Raw genomic sequence first — 24,788 nt, forward strand, 5'->3', positions numbered from 1 at the left:
CAATCAATACACTACTACATTTTTGACAGTCATAGACATTGCGGCTTCTCATCTATGCGTAATGTTGTATGTAATGCCACAGCTGTGCTGTCACTGATTATGTCACTAGTAATGTAGTATGTGGTGTCAGCTCAGCATTGGTGATAGTAATGCCATTTCTGTAATCTTTGATACTTTAAATCGGGGTCCTGAAGAAACAGTAATCGCGCCTATACTTTTCTACATAAATTTGAATAGGAAGCAAATTAAATATAAAGATCCACAGAATGTACTATATCTAACCGCAGTTCAGTATACAACCTTTCTTTTGCTCACTTTTTAGTTATTTTTTTAAAATAGTCCATGATCCGAATGGATTCGCAAAAGAGAGAAAATAAAACAAACTGCTATTTAGTTTTTGTTGCAGTCGTGTGCATATTTTATTTACTTTTGCAAGGAAGGCAATATTTCAGATTGCCATTTCACTGCATTTGACCCTGAAATACTTTGAGATTGGGGCTTGAGCTGCCTTTCATTGCAGTGGGAGTGCTGTGTGATATCCTGCTGTTCATTTGTGGATATGAGTGGTATATAACAGTTTTCATCCCTGATGTTGCCACACCTATCCAAACAGATACTGCAACTATTCCAGATCGCTGCTGGATATCATGCAAGTGAAGCGATAGGTTGGAAAATGCAGGCCTCAGGCCCAAGTGAAACATTTAGCTCATCTATTGTTTTGAATGGGCATTGGATAGACCTGACCCTCCTGCTACCGCCATTATACAGCGGCAGGTCAAGAACCATCTTCCCATTACTTGTAGCAGAGTCAAAAGCACCACCCAGATCCAGAAGTTTCTAGGACAGTGAATCGGCGGCAGCCGGCACAGGTACGCGCTGTGGGGCAAGGCAGTGCGCAGCAGGGGGGGAAGCCGACAAATGATGGAACAGGTGTTATTTATTTATGTAACCTCTTCCGTGCGTCGGACGGCCCCTGGCCGTCTGACGTCAAGGTGGGCGTGTGCGTTGGACGGCTGGGCACCGTCCGATTTGCGCACACATAGAATTTGCCCACACAGCGGGGAAACCTGCACTGCATCGAAGCGGTTAATTATACCTATTCCATCGTCTGTTGACTTCCCCCACTCCCACCCCGCCCCGCCTTACTGTGTTTATCTGTGCCGGCTGCCTCTGCAGTGAATATTTGCGAAAAGAAAACACTGATGATGCTGGAGACTTCGCAGGCTCAGGATGTCAGCAGTATGTGAGAAAGGGGAGGTGTCCTGGTTACTTTACTGGCAGTGGTCGAAGTGGGTGGGATCTAAGGGGCATGGCATGCCCATCATTTTTTAATTCAGGAAAAACAGTTCCCCAACTTTAAGTTAAAAGGCAACCGTCCCGAGACGTTTCATCCCGACAGTTGAAATGCTTCCGCTGAAGTGCACGGCAGGAAGTCTAAAGAGCTGTGAAACTGAGGGAGGGGCAGACAGCTGAACAAGCCTTCTTGCCAGGGTACCCGCTTGCCTGAAAGAAATGTAAATGTGTGCAACTGGTCAATCTGCAAATGTAATGGATTCTTGAAAACCGGTATTGGCTTTAATTAACAGAATCACTGAAACTTCCTGATTACACAAAGTTACTCTTTTTGAGTGGTACTGCAAGGGAGTTACCAGCTGAGCTGTGAAGTGTGTGTTTTTAAAGAAGTTATAAAAGTTTGCACTACTACTTACTGTCTGGGTATTACTGAAATCTGTATTTTGGAAACCCTTTCTTTCTTAAACCTGTTTTGCACATTTTATATCAGCCTACCTTCTTCTGTGTGTTATGAAAGTTTAGTATAATGACATACATAGTCACACTGCTTTATGTCACAGACTGGGACATTTAACCACTAAAGATACGCAAATCACAATTCTGCACCAACCAGGCGTCAATCCTGTGTCTCTCTGGTGCAGTGTAATTACTAATAGAGTTTTTATTATGGATGATAGTTCATTTCTCACTGATTAAATTAACTTGGGCATTTATTTTTCATTTAAGCTGTGCCTTAAAAACCGAAAAAAGTTACAGAATATGTTCTTTTTTAGCCACACCTTTGACCCCGCCACCACGTTCTCTCACCCTGACCCCTTGTGAACGTAGCGTCACAGTCCCCGTACATTTTTTAATACACTTCGACCACTGCTTACTGGTAAACCTCATTAATCTGAGTTCTGGTCTTCCTCGTCACAGTCCTAAATTGACCAACTGACCTTGCCAATTTTTTTTGGGGGGAGGAGGGGTGCAACAAGAAATAAATTAGATGTATGTTCCTTTTTCTGATCTTTATGTTTAATGTGGCCAGGTAGTGTATGACTACTTCCTCTTCATGCGCTGGTCGAAGGAAGGAAAAGTTGGCCATATTGGGGGTAGTTTGTAAGTACGCTTTGGTATAAAAATAATTTCTGTCGTTAGATATGAAATATCTCCAATAAGGACTGAGACGAGGCAGATGGACGAGTAGGTAATACATATTTCGTGCAGACCTAGTTCTCAGCTCTATAAATTGTTACTTTTCTTTAATGGCTGGTGCCTGTGACAGCTAGAAAGATACCACGGTGGGTGGTGCGCCTGCTGCTGCATGCTCGAAGTGTATCTTATATGTGAAAGGTTTGAATCTTACTCTGACAGATGCAACCATCCAGCCGTCTGCGCAGGTGAGGGACTGGGTGTTAATGATGCATATCATTCAAATGCTTAATCAGGGCTTTAAGTGGACCGGGTCCTGCCGGTGCTCAGCTGGGGTGGCATGGTGAGCAAAAGAATGATGGATTAAACCCAGATCTCTTGACTGGGGGTGAATGTTTTGATTTGTTCTGCATTCCGTCCATCAACTGGGTGTCTTTTGCTTTCTCACCCTAAGTGCGCCAGGTATGCCCAGAAGTGGGTCCTGGGCTCACTGTGCCACTTGAATCAAGCTATCCTGGCTGAAGAGGGGTGAAATCCCAAAACCGGTCCTAGGATGCTTGTTTCTGGTCCAGGGAGGACCTGGCTTGGCAGTTCCGGCTGGACTATTCCCCTGAGGCACAGGGTCAAGACTGATTGGCATATGACCAGGTCTAAACTGGGGTGGCATGGTGAGCAAAAGAATTATGGATTTAACCCAGATCTCTTGACTGGGGGTGAATGTTTTAATTGGTTCTGCATTCCGTCCATCAATTGTGTGTCTGGTGCTCAGCACCGTTAGTTGTAAAACGCAGGTGCTGAGATGGGTCTCTATCGGGCCTTTCCCTTTTTGCCTGCACATTAAAGATGAAAAAAGAAACCTTAATTCTGCAGCAGTGCCACCCTTCACTGCCTTTGATGTAACTTCAAAGATACTCGTTTTAGTTTTTGTACAGTTTCATAATATCAGAGCGGAAGCATTTTCAATATTCTATACAACAAAGCCATAGTTGTTGCTTATTTACCTAACACAACTAACAACCATTGGCAAAGCCAATAGCCATCACTTGTTGTAGGTGTATTACTTGTTGTATTATATATGTGTATGCAATGACATAAACAGCAAATTACCAGTCTGGCGGCACACTATCCTAAGCGCAGATTCTTGCCTTGGGTATTTGTAAGCCACGTCCTTAATTACATCGACCATGCCCCTTTGAGGGACCCCCTAGTTTTTTTTGTATTCCATTTAAAGCCCTGAGCTAAATGATTATTCAGTTAGACGTGTGCGCTATACAATCCGTTAATAATGTGCCTAACAAAAATGAATGTGTCCTCATGTAACGCAACTGGTGCTATGTAAAGCGCTCTGATACCCGGTTCCGGGTCAAGTTCGCGCTATATAAAACTGTGTAAAAAAACAAAGGAGCAGATTTACAAGGCCCTTGTTGCGCCACTTTTGCGTTATTTTTAACATGGGAAAATTACGCAAAAGTGGCGCAAGGGGCTTGTAAATCTGCCCCAAAATGTCTTTCTAAACGCCTGAGAATTGTAATTCAGCCACGAGAACGCGCATGTTCAGGAAGTCGTACGTGATTAAGGAGACTGATCGGACTTGTTTAAAACGCTGGTGTGATGTTGTTTAGTGTGCGTGCTGAGGGGGTTCTCCCTGAGAGAGGAGTGGACCTAACACAACGTGTGTTGCAATTCGGGTTTATTTCTTTATGGGTCGGGGTGATCTTGTAGACTGCCAGTGCTGGATTCGGGAACTGTGGAATTTTAGCGCCCTCTGGTGGCGAAACGCGCGCAGGACAGACTGCAGGGAAGCAAAGTGGGTGAGGCAGCTGGAAGAAAGAGACTGAAAAAAAATCCACCAGCAGCAGCATAATCAGGAGGACGGCTGAGGGAGGGGAGGAGTCGCAATCGGCCATTCTGTCTCTGGATCCCAGCTGGCACTGCAAGAAGGGATTTACTATTGTCTGAGCGGGGAGAGTCCAAACACACAGCACCCCCAGCCCACAGCCCCCTGCCCCCGCCCTGCACCTGATCCGCAGCATCCCTGTCTCCATCATACTTGAAGCGCGCAGGAGGAGCAAGGGAGCGAAGCCAGCCTGCCACCGAGAGCCCGCAGCTTCCCAGTGCCACCATGTCCTACCAAGGCAAGAAGAACATCCCCCGGATTACCGTGAGTGCCTCTCAGCCTCTGCCTCCTCTATGCCGCCTCCCCGCCCCCGTCGCCTCGCGCCCCCGACCCGTCTCCATCCTACGCCTTCTGTCTCCGCCCGATCTCCACCCGTGTGTGCCCCTCTGCACCCGTCTGCCCCACTGTCACCATTCCTCTGCCCCCACCACAGCCCGCTCCCCATCTCTGCTCTTTACCACCCCGAGATCGCCAGGCCTCCTGTATCCTCCTTTATCTCTCTGCCCCATCTCTCCCATTCTGCCCCCACGCCACCCCTCTGCTCCCGTCCCCACCCTCTTTGTGCCACCCCAGTCATCCCTTGTCTCTAACGCCATCCATCATGCCTGCCCCTGCACCACTCCCTCTGCCCATTATGCCATCCATCCTGCCCCCTCTGCTGTCATCCTCATTCCCTTCTGCCCTCATCTCCATCCTGCCTGCCCCCTCCACGCTTTCTGCCTCGCCCTGTCTCCATCAATGCTCGCCCGGCGCTCCCACCCCTCGCCCACGGGCACTGTTAATGCCCATGGCGTTTGGGGCGCCTTTGCATTGCTGCACCCCACATGCATTGCATGTACATTAAAAGGACGTGTTTGATTGTGTGTGTGGGGGAGGGGGGTATATTATGCAACGCATACCCGCATTGTCGTGTATTATGGTTTAAAATGGATTCCGTGATATTGTATTTTATCATATGAAAGCCTTTTCATGTGTATTTTTGGACAGCAGGCGCGCGTGTCACGCCCATCGGACGGGTGGGTGTGGGGCATGTGCAAAGGGAATGCATGAACCGTCTGATGACATTGTCTAGAGATCCGGTTGGGGGTGGAGGGGGGCGCCCTTATGCATATGAAAACTAGGCGTGGGCGTCGATCCGCTCGCTTGCCTTCCAGGGATTACTGCTGGCGTGGGCGCGGGATCGTGGAATGACCTGGAAGAGGGATCAAGCGGGATTATCAACTGCAGAAATCCCTGGGCTGCCCATACATATCCAGGCTCCTTCACCAATGCTCACTTATATGTAAATATATATTCTCCGCCTGACAGCAGTTCTTTAAATTCCCATAGGAGAAAAAACCTGCAAGCGATACATGTGCACAGGGCGACGCTTGAAAAGATCACACGCCGATCTACCTGTACGAAAAAAATCAATCAACCAACAAACGTTTGGCAGTAAATATTTGTAACCGCCCACTCAATTTTTCACTAGCCCCTGGAACGCATGATTGTGTCCTGGTAGCTGGCAGGTCATCCTCTGAAAGGGACCGAGAGTCTGGGACTGTCGTCAATAACCCATGTATATCGCGATTTAACGACCCATTGCGGTATTCGGGCAGCGATGTTAAGCGCCCAGAAAAGAGCCAACGCCGTTAATTTTATGACCATTTGTGGAAAGAGGGTTAAATGGAAATGTCTGTGAATTAATGTGAATTAATTAATTTTACTCTGGAATCTCGTCTGCATTCACCGGCAGAGGTGATGCGCCTAGAAGGCGCCCCTCCCCCACGGCTTTGTGTGATGGTCAGGACTCAGGAGGTGGCGTGATGGAGAACACACCCTACGCCACTTGGGGCTGCCGAGGCGTCTCCCTGCATCAGGACCTGAATGTAGGGCACGGCAGACGTAACGAGCTCTGGCAGCCCCGGAGATGATAGATTCATATCTTCCCATCCCGGATACACGCCCCTCCAGGACTGAGGCAGTGCGCAGGGCAGGCAGTGCACTGCTTAAGTGGCACCTTGCTTACCTCTCGCACAGGGCCCTGTCGGCAGTCTCCGCATGTACGAGGGGCAGTGCAGCCCTGGAATTCAGAGTCCTGTCTGCACTTTGCCATTTCACCGCATGCAGTGCAGTGTAGTACCAGAGAGCCCCGACCCTCGGAGTCCTGTCCGCACTGTGCCTTGCATGGAATGCATTGCAGTGCTGCCCCCCAATCCTTCAAATATGTCTTCATTGTGCCCTTCCCTAGCATACAGTGCAGCGCAGAAAGGCCCACTGCCTGTCCCTCAGAGCACTGTCTGAATTTTGCTATTTACAGCATGCAGTGCGGTTCAGTACGGATTCTCCTCAGCATGCCCTGCAGTGCACACTGCCCCCGGCCTGCGTTGTTCCGGTGCACGCCATTTCGACAGTGCTGAAATTCCCCCACGCCCCCTGCATGCCAGTGTATAAACCCCCGTGTTCGTGTCGTGCAGTGCATTGCTGCAGTGACGCGTCTCCACAACGAGCATTGCATGCTATCTGTCTGGGTGCAGCACGCATCCATGCAGCGCCGCTCCCAGTCATGCTGGGCTTGGCCTGCAGCCCGGGCCTCCTGCATCACCCTGCTTGCATTTCCCTAGCACCCTTAATGCAGCCATGCAGTGCGGGACCCCCTCTCTTAAAGGACTGTCACTGAAAGCATGCAGTGCGCTGCAGTGCTCGGGCCCTGGCCCCGGTCCCAGCTGCCCGGGGCCTGCGCTCTGTTTTCCTCAGGCGCTGCCAGTGCAGCTGGGCTTTGTCTCCTGGTGCATCTAATTAGAGGCTTCGTCGGGTGGGGCGAGGGTTAAGGGGGCGGAAGGGGGGGGGGGGGGCCCATTTCTTACTTCGTCTTTGGAAAATAGGACAAAGGGAGTAAGTACGGTGTTGGCTGTCTCAGTGGGACACGTTTTTTTTCCCACCAAACCTTTTTTTTATTTGTGTTTTCTATAGGGAGGGGGAGGGGGGTCGTGCTTGTCAGGCCCCAATTAGCCTTGTTCTGTGCGCTGTGAATAGAGAGGTATTTACACATCCTCTTCCCAGAAGACATAAAATCTCAATGGATGACTCCTGTTACTTCAAATAGAAATAGACCAACCAGTGCATCTGTGAGCGGCCTCTCTGAGCTGTGATATGCATAGCGACCACGCAGGCACACAAACATATCTTGGATTTACTTTCGCACTCTGCATAGATTGTCCTTGTTTTGTTGCCATATTGACGTGCATTTATTTTTATCTAGCTGTATGTTTATGTATTTAAGGAAAAGTTAATTGTGCATGACGTCTTCTTTGTTATTCGTATGGAGATGTGTGTTTGTTTTCAAGGCTGTGATCTCACCGCTGGTCACACACACTCACTCCCACGACCCAACCCTCCCTGGGGGAAACACCCAGTGGCTCGGAAATTGCTTCAAGCTTCGGCCCTGTAGTACAAACACCACCAGGCGCGCGCTGCGCTTTTTATATATATATCTTTCACAATATATCTTTCACATTGTGAAAAGGCTTTTCTCCCCCTTAATACATTTGGCCTGGCAGCAGACCCTAAATGACAGACTCCTCCCAGCCGTACCAGATGCTGCCACAGCCGTGCCAGCCTATCAGAGGCGTGGCCTGACAGGGAGGCTTCAGGTACTCCCATAGGGCAACTCGCCAAAGCCTGCGTCATGGCCTGGCTCAGGGTCACCCATGGGCTACATTAGGTTTGAAGAGATTAATGCAAGCACTTTGTGTTGTCGTAATTCCTTCATAAACCCATTATTCGGCTCCACGCAGGGCCTCTGCCAGTCTCCAGGGCCTCGTTATCCTGAGAGGGCCTAATGGCTTGTAGGCATGTTTAGCACAGGTATAGAAGGAAACACTGCACTCTGCGTGAGGGGGCTCTTGGGATGCCACCAGGAAGGGGTGGGGGAGCCACTTTAGGGCATTTGGTATCAGCCATAGACAAGTCTGAAGCCCTATGGGCCTAAAACAATATGCTGTTCCAACCCACCTTAAATCACAGCCTGATTTCGGTAAATGCATTTCTCCTAAGTGCTACAGAAGTGCTACTGTTCAAAGCAATACAATGCATTCCTCTGGTTCTTTGACTGTCATTTATTCAGAGAACTTCTCATGGGTTGCAACAGACCCTGGACGTGCATTTATTTTTTTAAAGTGATATACAATTCTGCATGTTATCTGTAGATGACTTCAGAGACCTAAAGGTATAACGAATGTACAGTTCGATGAAAGATTGGGGAGGAGGTGGAGTCCAACTAGATAGGTTGAGTGCCTGTGTTCAGGTTTTCAGGTGCTTCCTGAATAGCTTGCACTGGGACTCACTTTGAGGCAGGTTTTTAAGTACCGCTATAAAAAGGAAGAACAAGGTGTGTTTTACCACCACAACCCCCACACAGATATACTTAGCCGAGCTTCCCCTAGATTAGAATATATATGTTGCAGAATATAAAGGACCCACTAAAAAACAATTTACTGATAATAACATAACGAAGATCACAAACACCTGGGGTAAGTACACTCTTTTGCCTAAGGGGCAAAATAAACAACATATGTGTGTAATCTGAACACATTTACATGCTTACACATATTTGTAGTAGAGATCTAAGATAAACTACAGCAGCGAAACTGTAAAATTTTAGTGAAACTGTGAGAAAATCTTAAACAAGTTATTGGTTGAACTGATGACGAGCTTCACTTGAGACTCCTATCCAGTGTTTAATTTTGAGAAAAAAAATAAGTGCCAGGGCTCTCGTTAGGAGGCCGCTTCAGCTCGCATCACCCAAACCCCCTGCCAGTACTGCCAACGACAATACAAACACAACTACTAACTATCACACTTCTATAAGTGTGACAATGCAGACTATTCCAGGCCCCCAAAGATTTGAGTGGCTGGGGCGGCGGTTATTAGTAATTTTTAATATATTGAATTTATAAACAACAGTTGTTGTGCTCATCCCTAAATAAGATAACTAGCGCCACCATGTGCCAGACTGTCATAGGTGCTGATGATGACAATTAAGTGCTGGTGCCGAGCACCGTCAACCACTGGTTCAAATAAAGCACTGCTCCATCTCAGAACAGAGTGCCTAGAAAGGCAGCAACACTAACTCCCTTGATAGAGGAAATTGTTATAGAAAGGATAATTCTCAAAGATTTGAAATTGGAGTTGAATATTCATTAGGTGCGTCCCTAGAATTAAAGATGGCAACAATAATTGGTGAGATTAGTATTGTTCGATCTTACATATGGGGTATCCAGATGCAGAAATAGATCACACAATATTGGTCTTAACCTCTCTCTGAAAGTCAGAAACTGCAGACATTTTAACTTTCAAGATAAAAAATCATCCTCATTTCAGTGTTTTGTGGTGGGGTAGAGTGACAAAATCTGCTGTTAGAAAGGATGGTGGTCTTGCGTACATCCTCTGGCATCAAGAGCCTAGTTTCCCAATTGCCTTCACAGGTGATTCTAGGAAAATTATTTGGTGCTCCTTTTCTGGTGGTAATGTAGTCACCTGACAACTGTAAGTGAACAATTTTAGCGGTGTTAGACCAGAACATTGTGGCCTAAACATTGTCCAACAAAAATACCATGTCCTCTATCTTGTTTACAAAACTATTGCACTCCTGAACTTAGGAAAAAGTCTACACTCAATGGTGCAACATTTTTGTCAGTGATATTTTGGGCAACAGTTTATTGTCAGACAATATTTTTTTATTGATATCTTGACATGCAATGCTTACATGTGACAAGCTCTTTCGTTGGACTGATTGAACCTACCGCCTCCGTCTAAGACTAAATTGACCATTTCTCAAGCTGCCTTGAAATCTCTTCCAAATTATTTAACCATTACATGCATGTTCCAATTACTAATTCTTCCTTCCTTCTACTTGATTATACGTGGTACCTAGTCATCACTTCATTCTTATCATCATAAATTAATTCAAATACACTCACATGTGGCAAGTAACAACACCCTTGAGAAACTTCAACTGGATCATGAAATCCTTGTAAAATTTTGACTCATCACCAACTTTCTTTGGTAGATTAAGATATTTGAAAGATACACTACCATAGAGTTGGCCAAGTAACCAAAGTAGAAAATCTCTTTGCTAAATACAAATCAGGCCTCTGACTTATGTGCAGCATTAAAGCCATCATGCTCAATAATGTAAACAATCTGTACCATTACCTGAACACAGACTGCAACTGTCCCTTTTGTTCCTTGGGCTACTATTGACCGTACACACATTATACCACTGTAGACCATATTAGATCCATGTTTGCACTGTGGCTTTCAGACCAAAGTTCTGTAGTTTGCATTCTACTCCCAGGATGCTTGTTTTCGGTCCAGGGAAGACATGGCTTGGCAGTTCGGGCTGAACTGTTCCCATGAGGCACAGGGTCAGACTGATTTGCATATGGCCATGTCTGAACTGGGGTGGCGGAGTGAGCTAAAGAATGATGATGTATTTAGCCCAGATCAGTTGACTGGGGGTGAGTGCTTGCATTGTTCAACACTCCGTCCATCATTCCCTTTGGTTTTCCTTTGTTCGCCCTAAGTTGGCAGGGTATGCCCGGACGTGGATCCCTTGCTCACTTTGCCACTGGATTCAAGCCAGCCTGGCTGATGACGGCTGATTAGCCAGAAACTGATCCCAGGATGCTTGTTTCCGGTCCAGGGAAGACATGGCTTGGCAGTTCGGGCTGAACTGTTCCCATGATGCACAGGGTCAGACTGATTTGCATATGGCCATGTCTGAACTGGGGTGGCGGAGTGAGTTAAAGAATGATGATGGATTAAACCCAGATCAGTTGACTGGGGGTGAGTGCTTGCAATGTTCAACACTCCGTCCATCACCCCCTTTGGTTTTGCTTTGTTCGCCCTAAGTTGGCAGGGTATACCCAGACGTGGGTCCCTTGCTCACTTTGCCACTGGATTCAACCTGGCCTGGCTGATGATGGCTGATTAGCCAGAAACTGGTCCCTGCATGCTTGTTTCTGGTCCAGGGAAGACATGGCTTGGCAGTTTGGGCTGAACTGTTCCCATGAGGCACAGGGTCAGACTGATTTGCATACGGCCATGTCTGAACTGGGGTGGCGGAGTGAGTTAAAGAATGATGATGGATTAAACCCAGATCAGTTGACTGGGGGTGAGTCCTTGCAATGTTCAACACTCCGTTCATCATCCCCTTTGGTTTTGCATTCTACTTTAGTCATATACATTTCTCTGTCAGAATAGGGAATACTAATTAAGGTTCTTGCAAAGTTATCTGTGATAGCCTCTAAAATTCTCCATATTGGCCTGAGTTATTCAATTTCCTAATAGTCACTATGAGGTTGTCAAGGAGTCTCCACTTTCCAGTGTGAGGGATTAAACTGAATTTCACTTTCATCATACATTATCCATCCACCTTGTGTATTCTACCATGCAGAAGTTCTAATCACACCCAACATCCTCATGCTGAACCCCGAATAGTGTGTGCAAACAGGGTGAATCCAGGCTGAGTACACAAACTCTTCTAGACAACTTTACCTCAACACTATCCATACATCACCATCCTCTCCAGCCACTTTAAAAGTTGTTCTATGTCATGCAGCCACCCACTTGGCTAAGGCACTTTGACCACATTATCCAATGCTCACTTGCAAGCACTATAAGCTAGGATTAAGGTCAAATCGAACCACGTCACCTGCAAAGTTCCACACTGGACTACACCTTTCTACCTGTGCAGCCTATGGCTCATCTCTGAGGCTCACCAGGTGTAGGAAGCAAAGGCTTCCAATGTTTTGAAACACCATCATTTAACAACAAATGGTCTTTAGCAAAGAGGTTCTGCAAAGCCACAGATTCACAGTAAGTGTTCAATGGATGATCCATCAATAGCTACAGAAGGCTCAGAAAGTGTGGTTGCATATGCAGATCTGGGATCTCTGTCCGCGTTTATACTTTCCCGCAGCGACTCAGATATCTTGCTCGTACTCAACTTGACTTCTTTTTTAAGCAAACTGGGCAACAGACATGTTAAAGTAAATGAAATTAAAAATCTCATCCACATAAACAGCAATGGTTATAATATACCAGCTTTTCAAACTCCTAATTATGGCGTCTGTATTGGGCTCTTAATTAACACTTAGTGTGTGTGTGGGGGGGGGGGGGGGTTGGGGTGCTCAGAATGCAGTTAATTTCCAGGTAACAACTGTAGTACTGATGTTATCTTCGGAACAAACCAATCTAACCTGCTCAGACCCAGTGACAGCAGCATTTTCTGTTCATTCACTTAGTACATTAAAATTGACATTATTTGTAAGGATCTGGGAGTAGCGGAAGTGGAACTCCTAAATGGCATAGATTCCTCCAAAGTATGTCAAAGTATGTCACCAATGGGATGACTCTTTCTGAACCTAGTGTCATATGCTGAATTGCCAAAATGAAGTGTGGATGACAAGAACCTCATGAGACACCAAGCTGGTGGGCAAGGATTATTGGATTGTGCAGTGGGGAAAGTGGGGCTTCAGGCATTCCGCAGAAAGCAGAGTACAATCTCAGGAATGCCACACGCTGCTTTAATCTACATATGTGAAGGGGTGCCTCTTTTAAGAAAAATTGAATTTTTTAGTTTAAGGAAAAGTTTATTGGACACAAAGAATGCAATAAAAAATGATATACAGTATTACTGTCCAAAACATTGTAAATAGAAAATCATAGGTAATAAAAAGAGAGAACAAGCATTGGAAATGCAATAGGTCTCGCATTAGGAAAGTTTGAGCTATTGGTCTTATAAATGTTTTTTTTTATTTATGTGTTGTTTTTTAAAATAGCTAAAATAATAGCTTTGTCATTTACAATGCCAATAGTTATAACTTTCGCAAATGTGACACCTATAGCATTTGTAATGCAACATGTTTTGTATTTATGTGACTTAGATGTATTGATAGTACAAATAACAATGGCTTTTAATTTTTTTAAATAATTAATACTTAAATAATTTATTTAATTTGTAATGTCAATAGCTTTAAGTTTTGTAAATAACTTTTGTGAAGATTATGTTCAGTGTTTTTTATTGTTTAGAAAATCCAAGAACAGAAGTGAAAAATTAACATCTTTTTGTGATTTGTAATAAAGCTTGTAAGCTTGAAAGGTGAGAGGGTGAGCGAGGGTCAGGGGTGCGATGGTGTGTGAGGGTGAGGGGGTGTGTGAAGGTGAGAGGGGGTGTGAGGGTGAGGGGGTAAGTGAGGGTGAGAGGGTGGGTGAGGGTGAGCGGGTGTGTGAGGGTGAGGGGGTAAGTGAGGGTGAGGGGGTAAGTGAGGGTGAGGGGGTAAGTGAGGGTGAGAGGGTGGGAGAGGGTCAGGGGTGCAAGGGTGAGGGGGTGTGTGAGGGTGAGCGGGGGTGAGAGGGGGTGTAAGGGTGAGGGGGGTGTGAGGGTGAGTGAGGGTGTTTGAGGGTGAGTGAGGGAGGATGAGGGGGTGTTAGGTTGAGGGGGTTTGAGGGTGAGGGTGTGTGAGAGTGGGGTGTGTGAGGGTGTGAGGGTGAGTGAGGGTGTGTGAGGGTGAGGGGGGTGAGGGTGAGTGAGGGGTGAGAGGGTGTGTGAGGGTGAGGGGGTGAGAGGGTGTATGAGGGCGAGGGGTGAGAGGGTGTGTGAGGGTGAGAGGATGTGTGAGGGTGAGAGGTTGTGTGAGGGTGAGAGGGTGTGTGAGGGTGAGAGGGTGTGTGAGGGTGAGGGGGTAAGTGAGGGTGAGAGGGTGGGTGGGGGTAAGTGAGGGTGAGAGAGGGTCAGGGGTGCGAGGGTGTGTGAGGGTGAGGGTGTGTGAATATAAGCCCATGGGGGCGGCATGATAAACACACGTATTACGTGTCTTGCGAACTAGCGAGTTCCCAAAACATTTTTTTGTTCAAGATCTAAAGCTTTACAGCAGTCAATTGATTACAAGCAGTCTGCAATGGGCATGAAACTAGGACTGCACGTGTTAGTCTTATTTGACCCGCAGTATACCGCACTTGCAATACCCCATGTAAAATGAATACTCAACAGCGTCCACTGTTACGATTGTTAAGTTTGTACCATTATAAAGTCTGTCTTCACTGTTGACACCGAGGTGTGTCACATGATTAATTTAAACATTTTGTTTTTGTGCATTCACATTACTCGGTTTCAAGGAGCAGCCGCTCCGAAACACGTAGAGTGACTGCAATAAAGAATCACACATAAGGATATCGTATGGCCACGGTGTGTTGTTTTCATTGATTTGGGATGACAACACTGTTTGGATACGTAGGGGCTCGCAACCCCGCCATGGCCCGCCATTGCAAGCGGCGTGGGTTTCTTTGCAACAGAATTGTTTGATTGAGTGAAGAGTAACCTCTGCCCACCCCTGTACTCGAGAAGGACAGGGCAGCACGGACCCGCAATCCTGGCACCAGCAACAATGGAGTTGCGGAACTGGGACACCTGAACAAATACCCCGGGTGAGTGCTCAAGCACGCTTGCCGACAGCAGCACCAGTGTAATTAAAGACGAGAAGGGGCAAATGGAGTCTGAAAACTGACGGCGGAGTTGATCTTCAGACATCCTTAGAGCGCTAGCGTGCTTTACAGCGCATAAGTTTCAAGAAATACACTATAATGGCAATGTGTCATAATGCGAAACTAAACAAGTATTGAGAGCCTGGTGGGGGGGGGGGCGAGGGAGCCAGCGAGTGGGAGGGATGGGGGAAAGGAGCATATGGGGATGGGGTGTGAGTGAGGGGCAGTGAAACCGGCAGTGAAAAAAGCTTTGCTGTGGCGGGGGGTGGGGAGCATTCCTTTGACGACTGATGCGGCGGGCGGCGGAGCGGCAGCCTTTCCTTGAAGTCTGAGGTGGTTACAGCGCATAAGTTTCAAGAAATACACTATAATGGCAATGTGTCATAATGCGAAACTAAACAAGTATTGAGAGCCTGGTGGGGGGGGGGGCGAGGGAGCCAGCGAGTGGGAGGGATGGGGGAAAGGAGCATCAGTATACCGCACTTGCAATACCCCATGTAAAATGAATACTCAACAGCGTCCACTGTTACGATTGTTAAGTTTGTACCATTATAAAGTCTGTCTTCACTGTTGACACCGAGGTGTGTCACATGATTAATTTAAACATTTTGTTTTTGTGCATTCACATTACTCGGTTTCAAGGAGCAGCCGCTCCGAAACACGTAGAGTGACTACAATAAAGAATCACACATAAGGATATCGTATGGCCACGGTGTGTTGTTTTCATTGATTTGGGATGACAACACTGTTTGGATACGTAGGGGCTCGCAACCCCGCCATGGCCCGCCATTGCAAGCGGCGTGGGTTTCTTTGCAACAGAATTGTTTGATTGAGTGAAGAGTAACCTCTGCCCACCCCTGTACTCGAGAAGGACAGGGCAGCACGGACCCGCAATCCTGGCACCAGCAACAATGGAGTTGCGGAACTGGGACACCTGAACAAATACCCCGGGTGAGTGCTCAAGCACGCTTGCCGACAGCAGCACCAGTGTAATTAAAGACGAGAAGGGGCAAATGGAGTCTGAAAACTGACGGCGGAGTTGATCTTCAGACATCCTTAGAGCGCGAGCGTGCTTTACAGCGCATAAGTTTCAAGAAATACACTATAATGGCAATGTGTCATAATGCGAAACTAAACAAGTATTGAGAGCCTGGTGGGGGGGGGGGCGAGGGAGCCAGCGAGTGGGAGGGATGGGGGAAAGGAGCATATGGGGATGGGGTGTGAGTGAGGGGCAGTGAAACCGGCAGTGAAAAAAGCTTTGCTGTGGCGGGGGGGTGGGGAGCATTCCTTTGACGACTGATGCGGCGGGCGGCGGAGCGGCAGCCTTTCCTTGAAGTCTGAGGTGGTTACAGCGCATAAGTTTCAAGAAATACACTATAATGGCAATGTGTCATAATGCGAAACTAAACAAGTATTGAGAGCCTGGTGGGGGGGGGGGCGAGGGAGCCAGCGAGTGGGAGGGATGGGGGAAAGGAGCATATGGGGATGGGGTGTGAGTGAGGGGCAGTGAAACCGGCAGTGAAAAAAGCTTTGCTGTGGCGGGGGGTGGGGAGCATTCCTTTGATGACTGATGCGGCGGGCGGCGGAGCGGCAGCCTTTCCTTGAAGTCTGAGGTGGCGGGCACGTGATAGGCTGGCAGCACTGTAAACAAGTCTTTGGAGGAGGGCTGATTACGGTACAAATATCTGGCATACCTTTCATATAAAAAGTAAATAGTACATGTTCTAACACGGCGGGCAGGGGAGGGGGCGGAGCGGGTAAAAAAAAAAACAAGACCGAGGGAAAGGCAGATAAGGGGAGGGGGGAGGAGAAATGCGACACGGCGGGCAGGGGAGGGGGCGGAGCGGGGAGAGGGGAGAGGGTGTGAAAACAGCAGGGGCCTGGAGTGCGGCTGAGGGAACTGATGTGCACGTGCTTTTAAGCTCAATGCACATGCGCATTGAGCTTAAAAGTCACGGGCACTGCAAGGAATCGCCACGATTCCTTGCTTGTTGTTTAAAGAGTGGTTAAGCCGCAATAGTCTCGCAAGCTCGATGCGCATGCGCATCGACAGGCGAGACCTAAAAAGGGGGAGGGAGAAAAGGGGGAGGGAGAGAGAAAGGGACGGGGAGTCAGCAATTAAAGTACAAGATCCATACATAAATTGTAATAGTTCGTATAAACTTGCAAAATGTCCAATAAACATTATATAAAATTGAAGAAAAAAGGCACATATAGAAAATGAAACTAAGTCAAGCAGGTAACATATCAAGGGGGTTTGAGTACTTCCTCAGTACGAGGAGAATGCAACATGGGAGATTGAGCTGAGGAGTCTAGGAAGGTAGTAATAGGTAACCACAATAAATCACGTTTGATAGCAAGGGTAACAGGATAAACATATGCTCTTAAAAATTGAATTTTAATCAGATTTCATGGGTCTAGTGCTGGTAAGGTGGATTTATAGATGCCGTCCGCTCTAGTGGGTTTTCGATACCTGGCAACTCTTCAGATCAGTCTACAAACAAGAAATCCCTGTGTGAGATTAGTAGATATTCCACTCAATTTAGAAAGAGAAACAACAAATAGTCAATTGCACAATGTAGTAATATATAATGACTTTCCTACATACTTTTTGGTAAAATGCACTTACATACGTTTTACAGAAAGTTAAGGCTAGTTGTGGAGCATTGCCACTACAAGTGAATATCCATCCGGGTCATCTTTAGCTCAGATGGACCATATTGAGCTTTTTTTTTAACAGCAGCAAACACTGAAACATGGACATCATAGTGTTGGGTAAGGGTACTGCCCTTGGTTTCACTTAGTTCCAGAGCATTACTACTCATGTAAATATTCTCTCTCAGGTTGCTTGTTAGCTAGTGTGTGGGTTACACCAAGCCCTCTCACTGGGATTGATATGTGAGTGTTACTCATCCTGCAGGACAGACAAGGGCCTCAGGTCTTCTGAGACTTTGTTGACTGCAGAAAAGTTGGGTTGTCAAGTTGCCAAACGCCAATCAATCAATCAGGGATTTGTAGAGTGCACTACTCACCCGTTAGGGTCTCAAGGTGCTGAGGGGTAGGTGTGAGCAGCCCCGTTCGGGTCATTCGAAATGCCAGGTCTTGAGGTCTTTCCTGAATAGGTGCAGTGTCTGGCTACTTGCCTTTAAACAGAAAAGTCTGAAATCGACATATTTATTTTAGTAACATAGGGCCTTGTTTTTAGTTAAGCAGGTAGGATACTCCTTCACTCATGGAAATGTCCCATCCATCCTATTACAAGTGCATTATATCCTTTGGCACTCGTAATACAGTGGGTAAAATAACCGTCACATTTTGACGGAGTATGCCATCCAACAAATTCTAAATAAGGTCCAGAGCCTTCTTGCCACCAGCTTGGTCATGGGCATTGCCACACAGGCATCATGCTTGTTGACCACAACAGTTTAATACCAAACAGGAGCTGCATCTTTTTAGCGTGTATTTCCATACTACAAGTCCTTTGTCAGTGAGGCACCACTGATGCATATAACCATAGCCTGCCACTGACAGAATCTGTGATCTGTGTATGATTTGATAAGGCCAGACTTTTTGAAGACAGCATATTTTTTAGGAAAATCATACTTTTTGAAAGCACATTTATACTGTTGGTTGAATTGTCCTTAAAGAGTAATAGGTCTATTAAGAAGTTCTTCAGTCTGTGCCCATCAGTTGAAATGAAGACAGGCCAGGGAGAAGAGACATAGGGTTCTAACCACCTTCCCATTGTCCTTTCTGCGAAGAAAGTATTGTAATCTAAACACCCAGTGTGTAACATCTTCAGCAAATCTGTTTCCTTGCATTGATGCCAACTTGGACATTATCCTAACACTGGAGATGCTAATAAAGTAATCCAACTCTATCCCCATCAACACCTCGTCTAGAAAGGAGTAGTAGTCACCCAGTGAAAAGTGGCACAGTAAGACCAGCTCTGCAGAAAAATATCTATTTACTGCAAGTCAAACAACCGCACATTATTTCAGCTTGCTTTACAATAGTTTCATCAACTCATAACTGCAAATTTATGACAGGCAATTTAACAGAGGCATCAGAAGATCAGCAGCCAGCCTAAGTGATCAAAAATCATCAATAGGACCGGCTGCAATATCTTCAAATCTTCAAGTTTTCAATATCAAGCAATTATGGGACTAGGCCTTCGATTAAGAAGGGTGAATGGCCCAAATCGCACATTCTTACCCGTTTCGGCTTATTGTGATCCATGCTGAAACCTCAGTCAACATCATCCCTGGGAATTGGCACACTGGCAATTATTTATAGATAAAGCTGTAGCTCTATGGCAAATCTATTGATTTCAGGATGGGCACATTGTGTTGTACCTTGTGCTTGAATACAGTGCCCTGGACCTCCATACACAACTTTTTCCGCAATGATTAAGTTGCAGGTGGTGAGAGATTCCAGGTAAGAGGAGTCTTCACCACTCTCACAAGCCTGTAGATTGTGTGTTTGATGTGATCTGTTTTTGAAACATTAGCATCAGCGAGCCTTAGCGAATAGATCACAGAAAGATACGGTATCATTGAGACAAGCAACATAGACCCTGTGATTCCTTCTTAGCAAAGAAGTCAAATGAAAACATCTGCTACAACAACAGTGTGGATCTGTAATGATTGGTCATGAATAGGTTTTGTGAACAGTCATCAATGGAAAAACAATTTATTCTATGTGCTGCCTTCTACAAAAAGATGGACAGCAGATGAGACTGCAAAGCTATAATTAGCTCTTTCCAATAAAAGAGAGGAAGACCCACATGCCACATAGGGAGCATGCCTTAGATCTTTACCTAATGACAGAAAAAATAGAACAAACATCTGGAAATACTTGCCTCTCTGTCTGGTACCCGTTGAACATATCAGCTTAACTTATTCAGCTGATGTTTGAATTTATTTTAAGTTTTGTCCAAGGTGAGGATCTGGTTTATGTATAGAATTGTTTCAGGTCAAACCAGAAATGTGTCTGGAGTTCCACGTGTTAAAGAAGAGTGGTGGTGTCCCCCACGACATCCAGAGGTTAACCAGTAAACTGTGTCTCCTTACTCACCCGTTGCACAGGCAAAGTACACCCCCTTTTTTGTGGGAGATCATTGAGAAAGTCAAGGGGCTGATTATGCTGCATATGTTTTAAGCCTCAGAGCAGTAGGCCAGGGTTATAAACTGTCACAGGATTATCCCTCCCTATGACGCCCCGCCTTCCACCCCAGTTTCACCTACAAGTTGTGTTCACTTCGAAAGCCATCCAGGACTTCATACATTTGTTACAGTCAAACCTATACCATAACACAGCCACTTTCTCGTTGCTCGGATAAACAAGAGTTGCAATATCCTGGTTAGTAATCAAATATGCAGGTTTGCAATTCACTTTATACTTTACACAAATGTTAGTTAGGATACAGCATCATCTATGGGCAATTCATTAGTTCTTACAGTAGTTATGATCCATGCCTCTTAGGACCGGGTGCCCCACAAAATACATGGATATAACAAAGGTCCTTGTAAGCAGCATTGCTACTAGGAGAGCAATAAACTATTTTTGGAAAACCAATAGAATTATAGAGATGATCTATTTCTTAGCAATAAATGACAATGCAGATTGAGCAAAACCAAAGGGGATGATGGACGGAGTGTTGAACATTGCAAGCACTCACCCCCAGTCAACTGATCTGGGTTTAATCCATCATCATTCATTGAGCAGCAGAGCTACCATAGAGCTATTGCCCCCTTTTACTCCATGCAACACATTACAGATGGGGCACCCTATTACTATCGGCAGCAGAGCTATGCCTCAGTTCTACTGCTAGTAGGCCTTAATACTATAGGCAGCTGAGTTTGCAGAAACACAGTGTTCCTGTCAACCTGCTCAAACTAAAGATGCAAGACTATGAGTGATCTTGCAGCTGAATAACAATTCCCAGAGTTCACCAAGCCTTGAAAAAGATCCAGCCCTTGCAGCCAAGAGGATGAAAAATGTATTGGCTGTTGTTGTTTGTCATTTACTGAAAGGCAAGATTAATTCATTATAAGAAAAAAGATCTTAACAAGAATATTATGACTGAAATGTCCACATATACGTCTACATCGTGATGAAATTTGGTGTAAAAAGTGGTTATACTAATGTTATGGTGGTTACAATCTATGATTGTCCTTAATGCTTTAGACCAGGGCTATCCCCGTGGTCTGGGAATGCATACAGGAACCAACTAGACTCATCATATACAAAATCTGGATTTACACTGCTGTATCAAGGCTTTGGGGCAACTATACTACATACACTAGATGCCCATATGACTGCCTTATATATAGGGCTCCCAGTTTTATGGAATTTATATTTTTGTCATTTCCATCTGTATTTATCCATGTTTACTTTTTGATAATTTTACCTGTATTTATCCATATTTATTTTAGGTTTTGTGAAAAAAGCTGAAACGTGTATATTTCTGCATTTATTTAATCAGTTAGTGTGCACTCATGCCTGAACGCCTGACAGGTTTCAATGATATATACACACTCAGATGGTAAAATATCCACTTGTAAGAAAATATGTCAATTTTAGTATCAAGGTTGTGCAAATCTACTGCTGGTTATGGCTCTTTACTAAAATACCAATATTTTTGTAATTCCCCTTGCCTGTTAATCTGCACAGCTATTGTCCTGGCAGTCATGATTGACAGCATGTAGAATCACTCAAAAACAACACAATTTCCGTTTTTATCCACATTTAAAAATAAATACAGACAGGAAAATAAATGGTTTTCTGTCTGTATTTATCTGTATAAATCAGTAAAAACGGAAAGCAGGGAGCCTTACTTATATAGAATGCCATCAGCATGGACCTGATTTGGTTGAAGCTCAGTCTTGGTTAAAAAGAAATATAAATGACAGAATGGTGGAATTGCTGACTCTGCGGGGAGCTTGACGGCAGGCAAAGAAACATTCACCCTACCAGTTTGATCCATGATGGTGTAGGGAGTAGGCAGGAAAGCTAGTAGAAAGGGATCAGAAGCACTTTCTTCACAACTTGAAACTGTAACAATGATGGCATGCTGTAGCTAAGACACAGAAGAGAGAACACATAGTAGCAGATTCTGGTCCATTAGCAAGTCAAATACCCAGTGGAACTTGCTAAACTTGATGGGTAAGAAGCAATGAAGCATAATTGTGAGATCCAAGCCCAATCTACTCATATGCCAATAGTACCCACCTTTAGTTGAGCAACAGGTGAGCATGAGACATCAGGAAAACAAATGCATAATTTCCAAAAATAAATTTGTGAGGTTCCTAATAAAAAGAGAAAACATGCAAAACTAAACGATACAAATAAAAAGTCTAAGAAACCACATTTGTGTAATTGTACAGTTGATTTTTTTAATATTAGAACACTGCAATTCTGGGAGCTTTATTAATGCAAATAGAATAGCGCAGGACCAATAATGACTGGAACAGACCTTCTGCTCCAACATTCCAGTGCTTGTTTTTCTGTTTCTCACTTTTTATTTAAAAAATGTCCACTCTTTTGGTGGAACGCTGCAATAGGTTATAGTCTCTATAATCCTTGTCCCCAGTGCCATGCAGGTTGTTCATATCCATCTCCCTCATATTAGCCTTCGTCTTTAGCCTACTGTGCTCAAGGCCTTTACAACAGTAATAGCCCCTGGCAGCGGGCTATAATGCGTTATTAGAGCACTGGGATAGTGACAGTTGCATTGAAGAGAATTGATTGGTAGAAGGACGTTAATGGGTGGTATTGATCATCTCCACCAGTATGCGAGTGCTTGTGTTTCTGTTTTTGCCATTTAATTAACAACGCACTTCCCACTGTGAGTGAAATGTTTTAATGGCTTATAGTTCTTTTAGCAAAGAATTTTCAGGCCCGTTCCCTCGTTATAGACCTTTGCCCTGTGGCGGCTCGCAGAGGAAGTGCTGCGGGGTGGTGGGGCAGGGCGGGGGAGGGGCAGGGTGGGGGGTAGTGGAGTCGATCATACGACTGCAAGGAGTAAAGTAAGTAAAGTAAATAAAACTATTTACCTTGCGCTCGCTGCATCGAGTTGGCGATGCAGCAACCGCAAGGTAAATAGTTTAATTTATTTATTTACTTACTTTACTTCTTGCCGTCGTATGTCCGATTCCACTACCCCCACTCTTCCCCTCCCCCTCCCCGCTCATCCGCCCCGCAGCATTCCCTCTGTGAGCCGCCACTGGCTTTGCCTGTACCTGGACTTATAAGTGGCTAAAGAACTTTTAACAACCAATTAATTAAAAGTTGAATATTTTGCCAAACAGATAATACATGCCCCAGATATGGCCAAAATGTTGTACTCCTTAGTAAAAACATTACAATCCCCAGATTGCATCACACAAAGAAGCATACCATCATGAGAACTGTGTAATAGGATTAGTTCATTATTCGAGAATAAAATCATAAACATTGTAGATTACTCATTAACCCCTTCCACGCGGGGCTAATTCCCTCGCGGTGCGGGGGGGGGGGGGCCACACGCGGCACCGCGGTGCTCATGACGAGCTCAGCTCGTCATGCTGCACAGTGGAGCTGTGCTCATGATGAGCTGAGCTTGTCACGACTCCGCCCAGAACAATAGAACCCCCGCACAGGTGGGGAATTAACCGTGCGTGGGCCGTCCGTGGCCGTTATGACGAGGTCAGCTCGTTATGAGCACAGCTCCACTGTGCCTCATGACGAGCTGAGCTCGTCATAAGCATTGAAGGGGCTAAGCCCTCTATCACCTGAAAAGGTACTGAATTCCAACATACAGTAGGGGAATAACAGGAATCAAAGGCTTGAGATCATCCCTCCAACCACGGAGGAATACTCGTGGAGCTGGCAGGAGCCATTACGTCATACTCTCCATTCGACCCCCTCCCTCCAAAATACTGGGAGGTACTTGCTCCATAGCTGGCCGAGCCTTTATGATACATCAGTAATCTTTCTCTGGCCACTGCTAAGTTTCCCAAGTCCTGGAAGCAGGTGTTAGTTACACCCTTACTAAAGAAACCATCTGCAAGCCCTAAAGACTTTTCTAATTTTAAGGGCCATTCTGCAGCTGCCTTTTCCGCTAAAAGTATTGGAAAGACATATTACTGAAATTATATCGATCCATATTAGTGCCAGTAATTGGCTCGACGTGGCCCAGTGTGGGTTTCGGCCTCGCCATGGGACTGAGACAGCACTGGTTGTGGTTATGTTATGTTATGTTATATATGGGTCTTGTATAGCGCAACGGCTACTCCAAAGGAGTGTCCCGGCGCTTTTATGCTCCAGACCCAGAAAGGAAGCTAAAAAAACATAACAACAGACAGGAAACACAGAGGAAGGAGACAGAAGAAATCTAGTTCAAGAATAACCAGGTCTTAAGATCCTTTCTAAAGGCCAACAGATTGGACGTGGACCGCAACGACAAGGGAAGGGAGTTCCACAACAGAGGGGCCAGGTATCTAAAAGATCGCCCTCCCAGGCGTGCCCTCTTTATACGCGGGATCGCGGCCAGGGCCAAAGACTCCGATCTTAAAGATCGCGTCGGCCGATAAAAAGCCAACCTTTTCTGTAGGTATTTAGCACCTGTGGCATGCAGTGCCTTGTGAGCTAATGTCAGAGCCTTGAACTTTATCCTCTTCCGTATGGGAAGCCAATGGAGGGATTGCAGCAGGTTTGAGGCACTGGCGCGACGATGCAATCCAAAAATTGCTCGTGCTGCCGCGTTCTGGGTCACCTGCAGGCACTGTAGAAGGTATTCTGGGAGGCCCAAGTACAGAATGTTGGCGTAATCCAATCTGGATCCGATGAGGGCCTGTACAATTATTCTCCGGTGTTCCTGGGACAAAAGAGGAAAAAACTTTCGAAGCATCCGGAGGATGCCGAAACAGGTTCCAGTAAGGGTAGCCACCTGGGA

General features: G+C 45.8%; 1 protein-coding gene across 2 annotated transcripts in view; it reads left to right on the forward strand.

Annotated features, from left to right (window-relative positions):
• The window catches only part of DPYSL3 (dihydropyrimidinase like 3), a 375,973-nt gene that overhangs the window by 174,577 nt on the left and 176,608 nt on the right, over positions 1-24,788 (forward strand). Inside the window, exon 1 of one of the 2 annotated variants that reach the window (XM_078653035.1) lies at positions 4,257-4,588. The exons of the other annotated variant lie outside the window; for it this stretch is intronic. Within the exon in view, the coding sequence (XP_078509161.1) occupies positions 4,550-4,588 (39 nt within the window). The 5' untranslated portion in view covers positions 4,257-4,549. Of the gene's footprint in view, positions 1-4,256; positions 4,589-24,788 lie in introns of those variants that run through there. 2 annotated transcript variants of the gene reach the window in all.

This window comes from Lissotriton helveticus, chromosome 7 (genome assembly GCF_964261635.1).
Source record: "Lissotriton helveticus chromosome 7, aLisHel1.1, whole genome shotgun sequence".
Taxonomy (NCBI): Eukaryota; Metazoa; Chordata; class Amphibia; order Caudata; family Salamandridae; genus Lissotriton; species Lissotriton helveticus.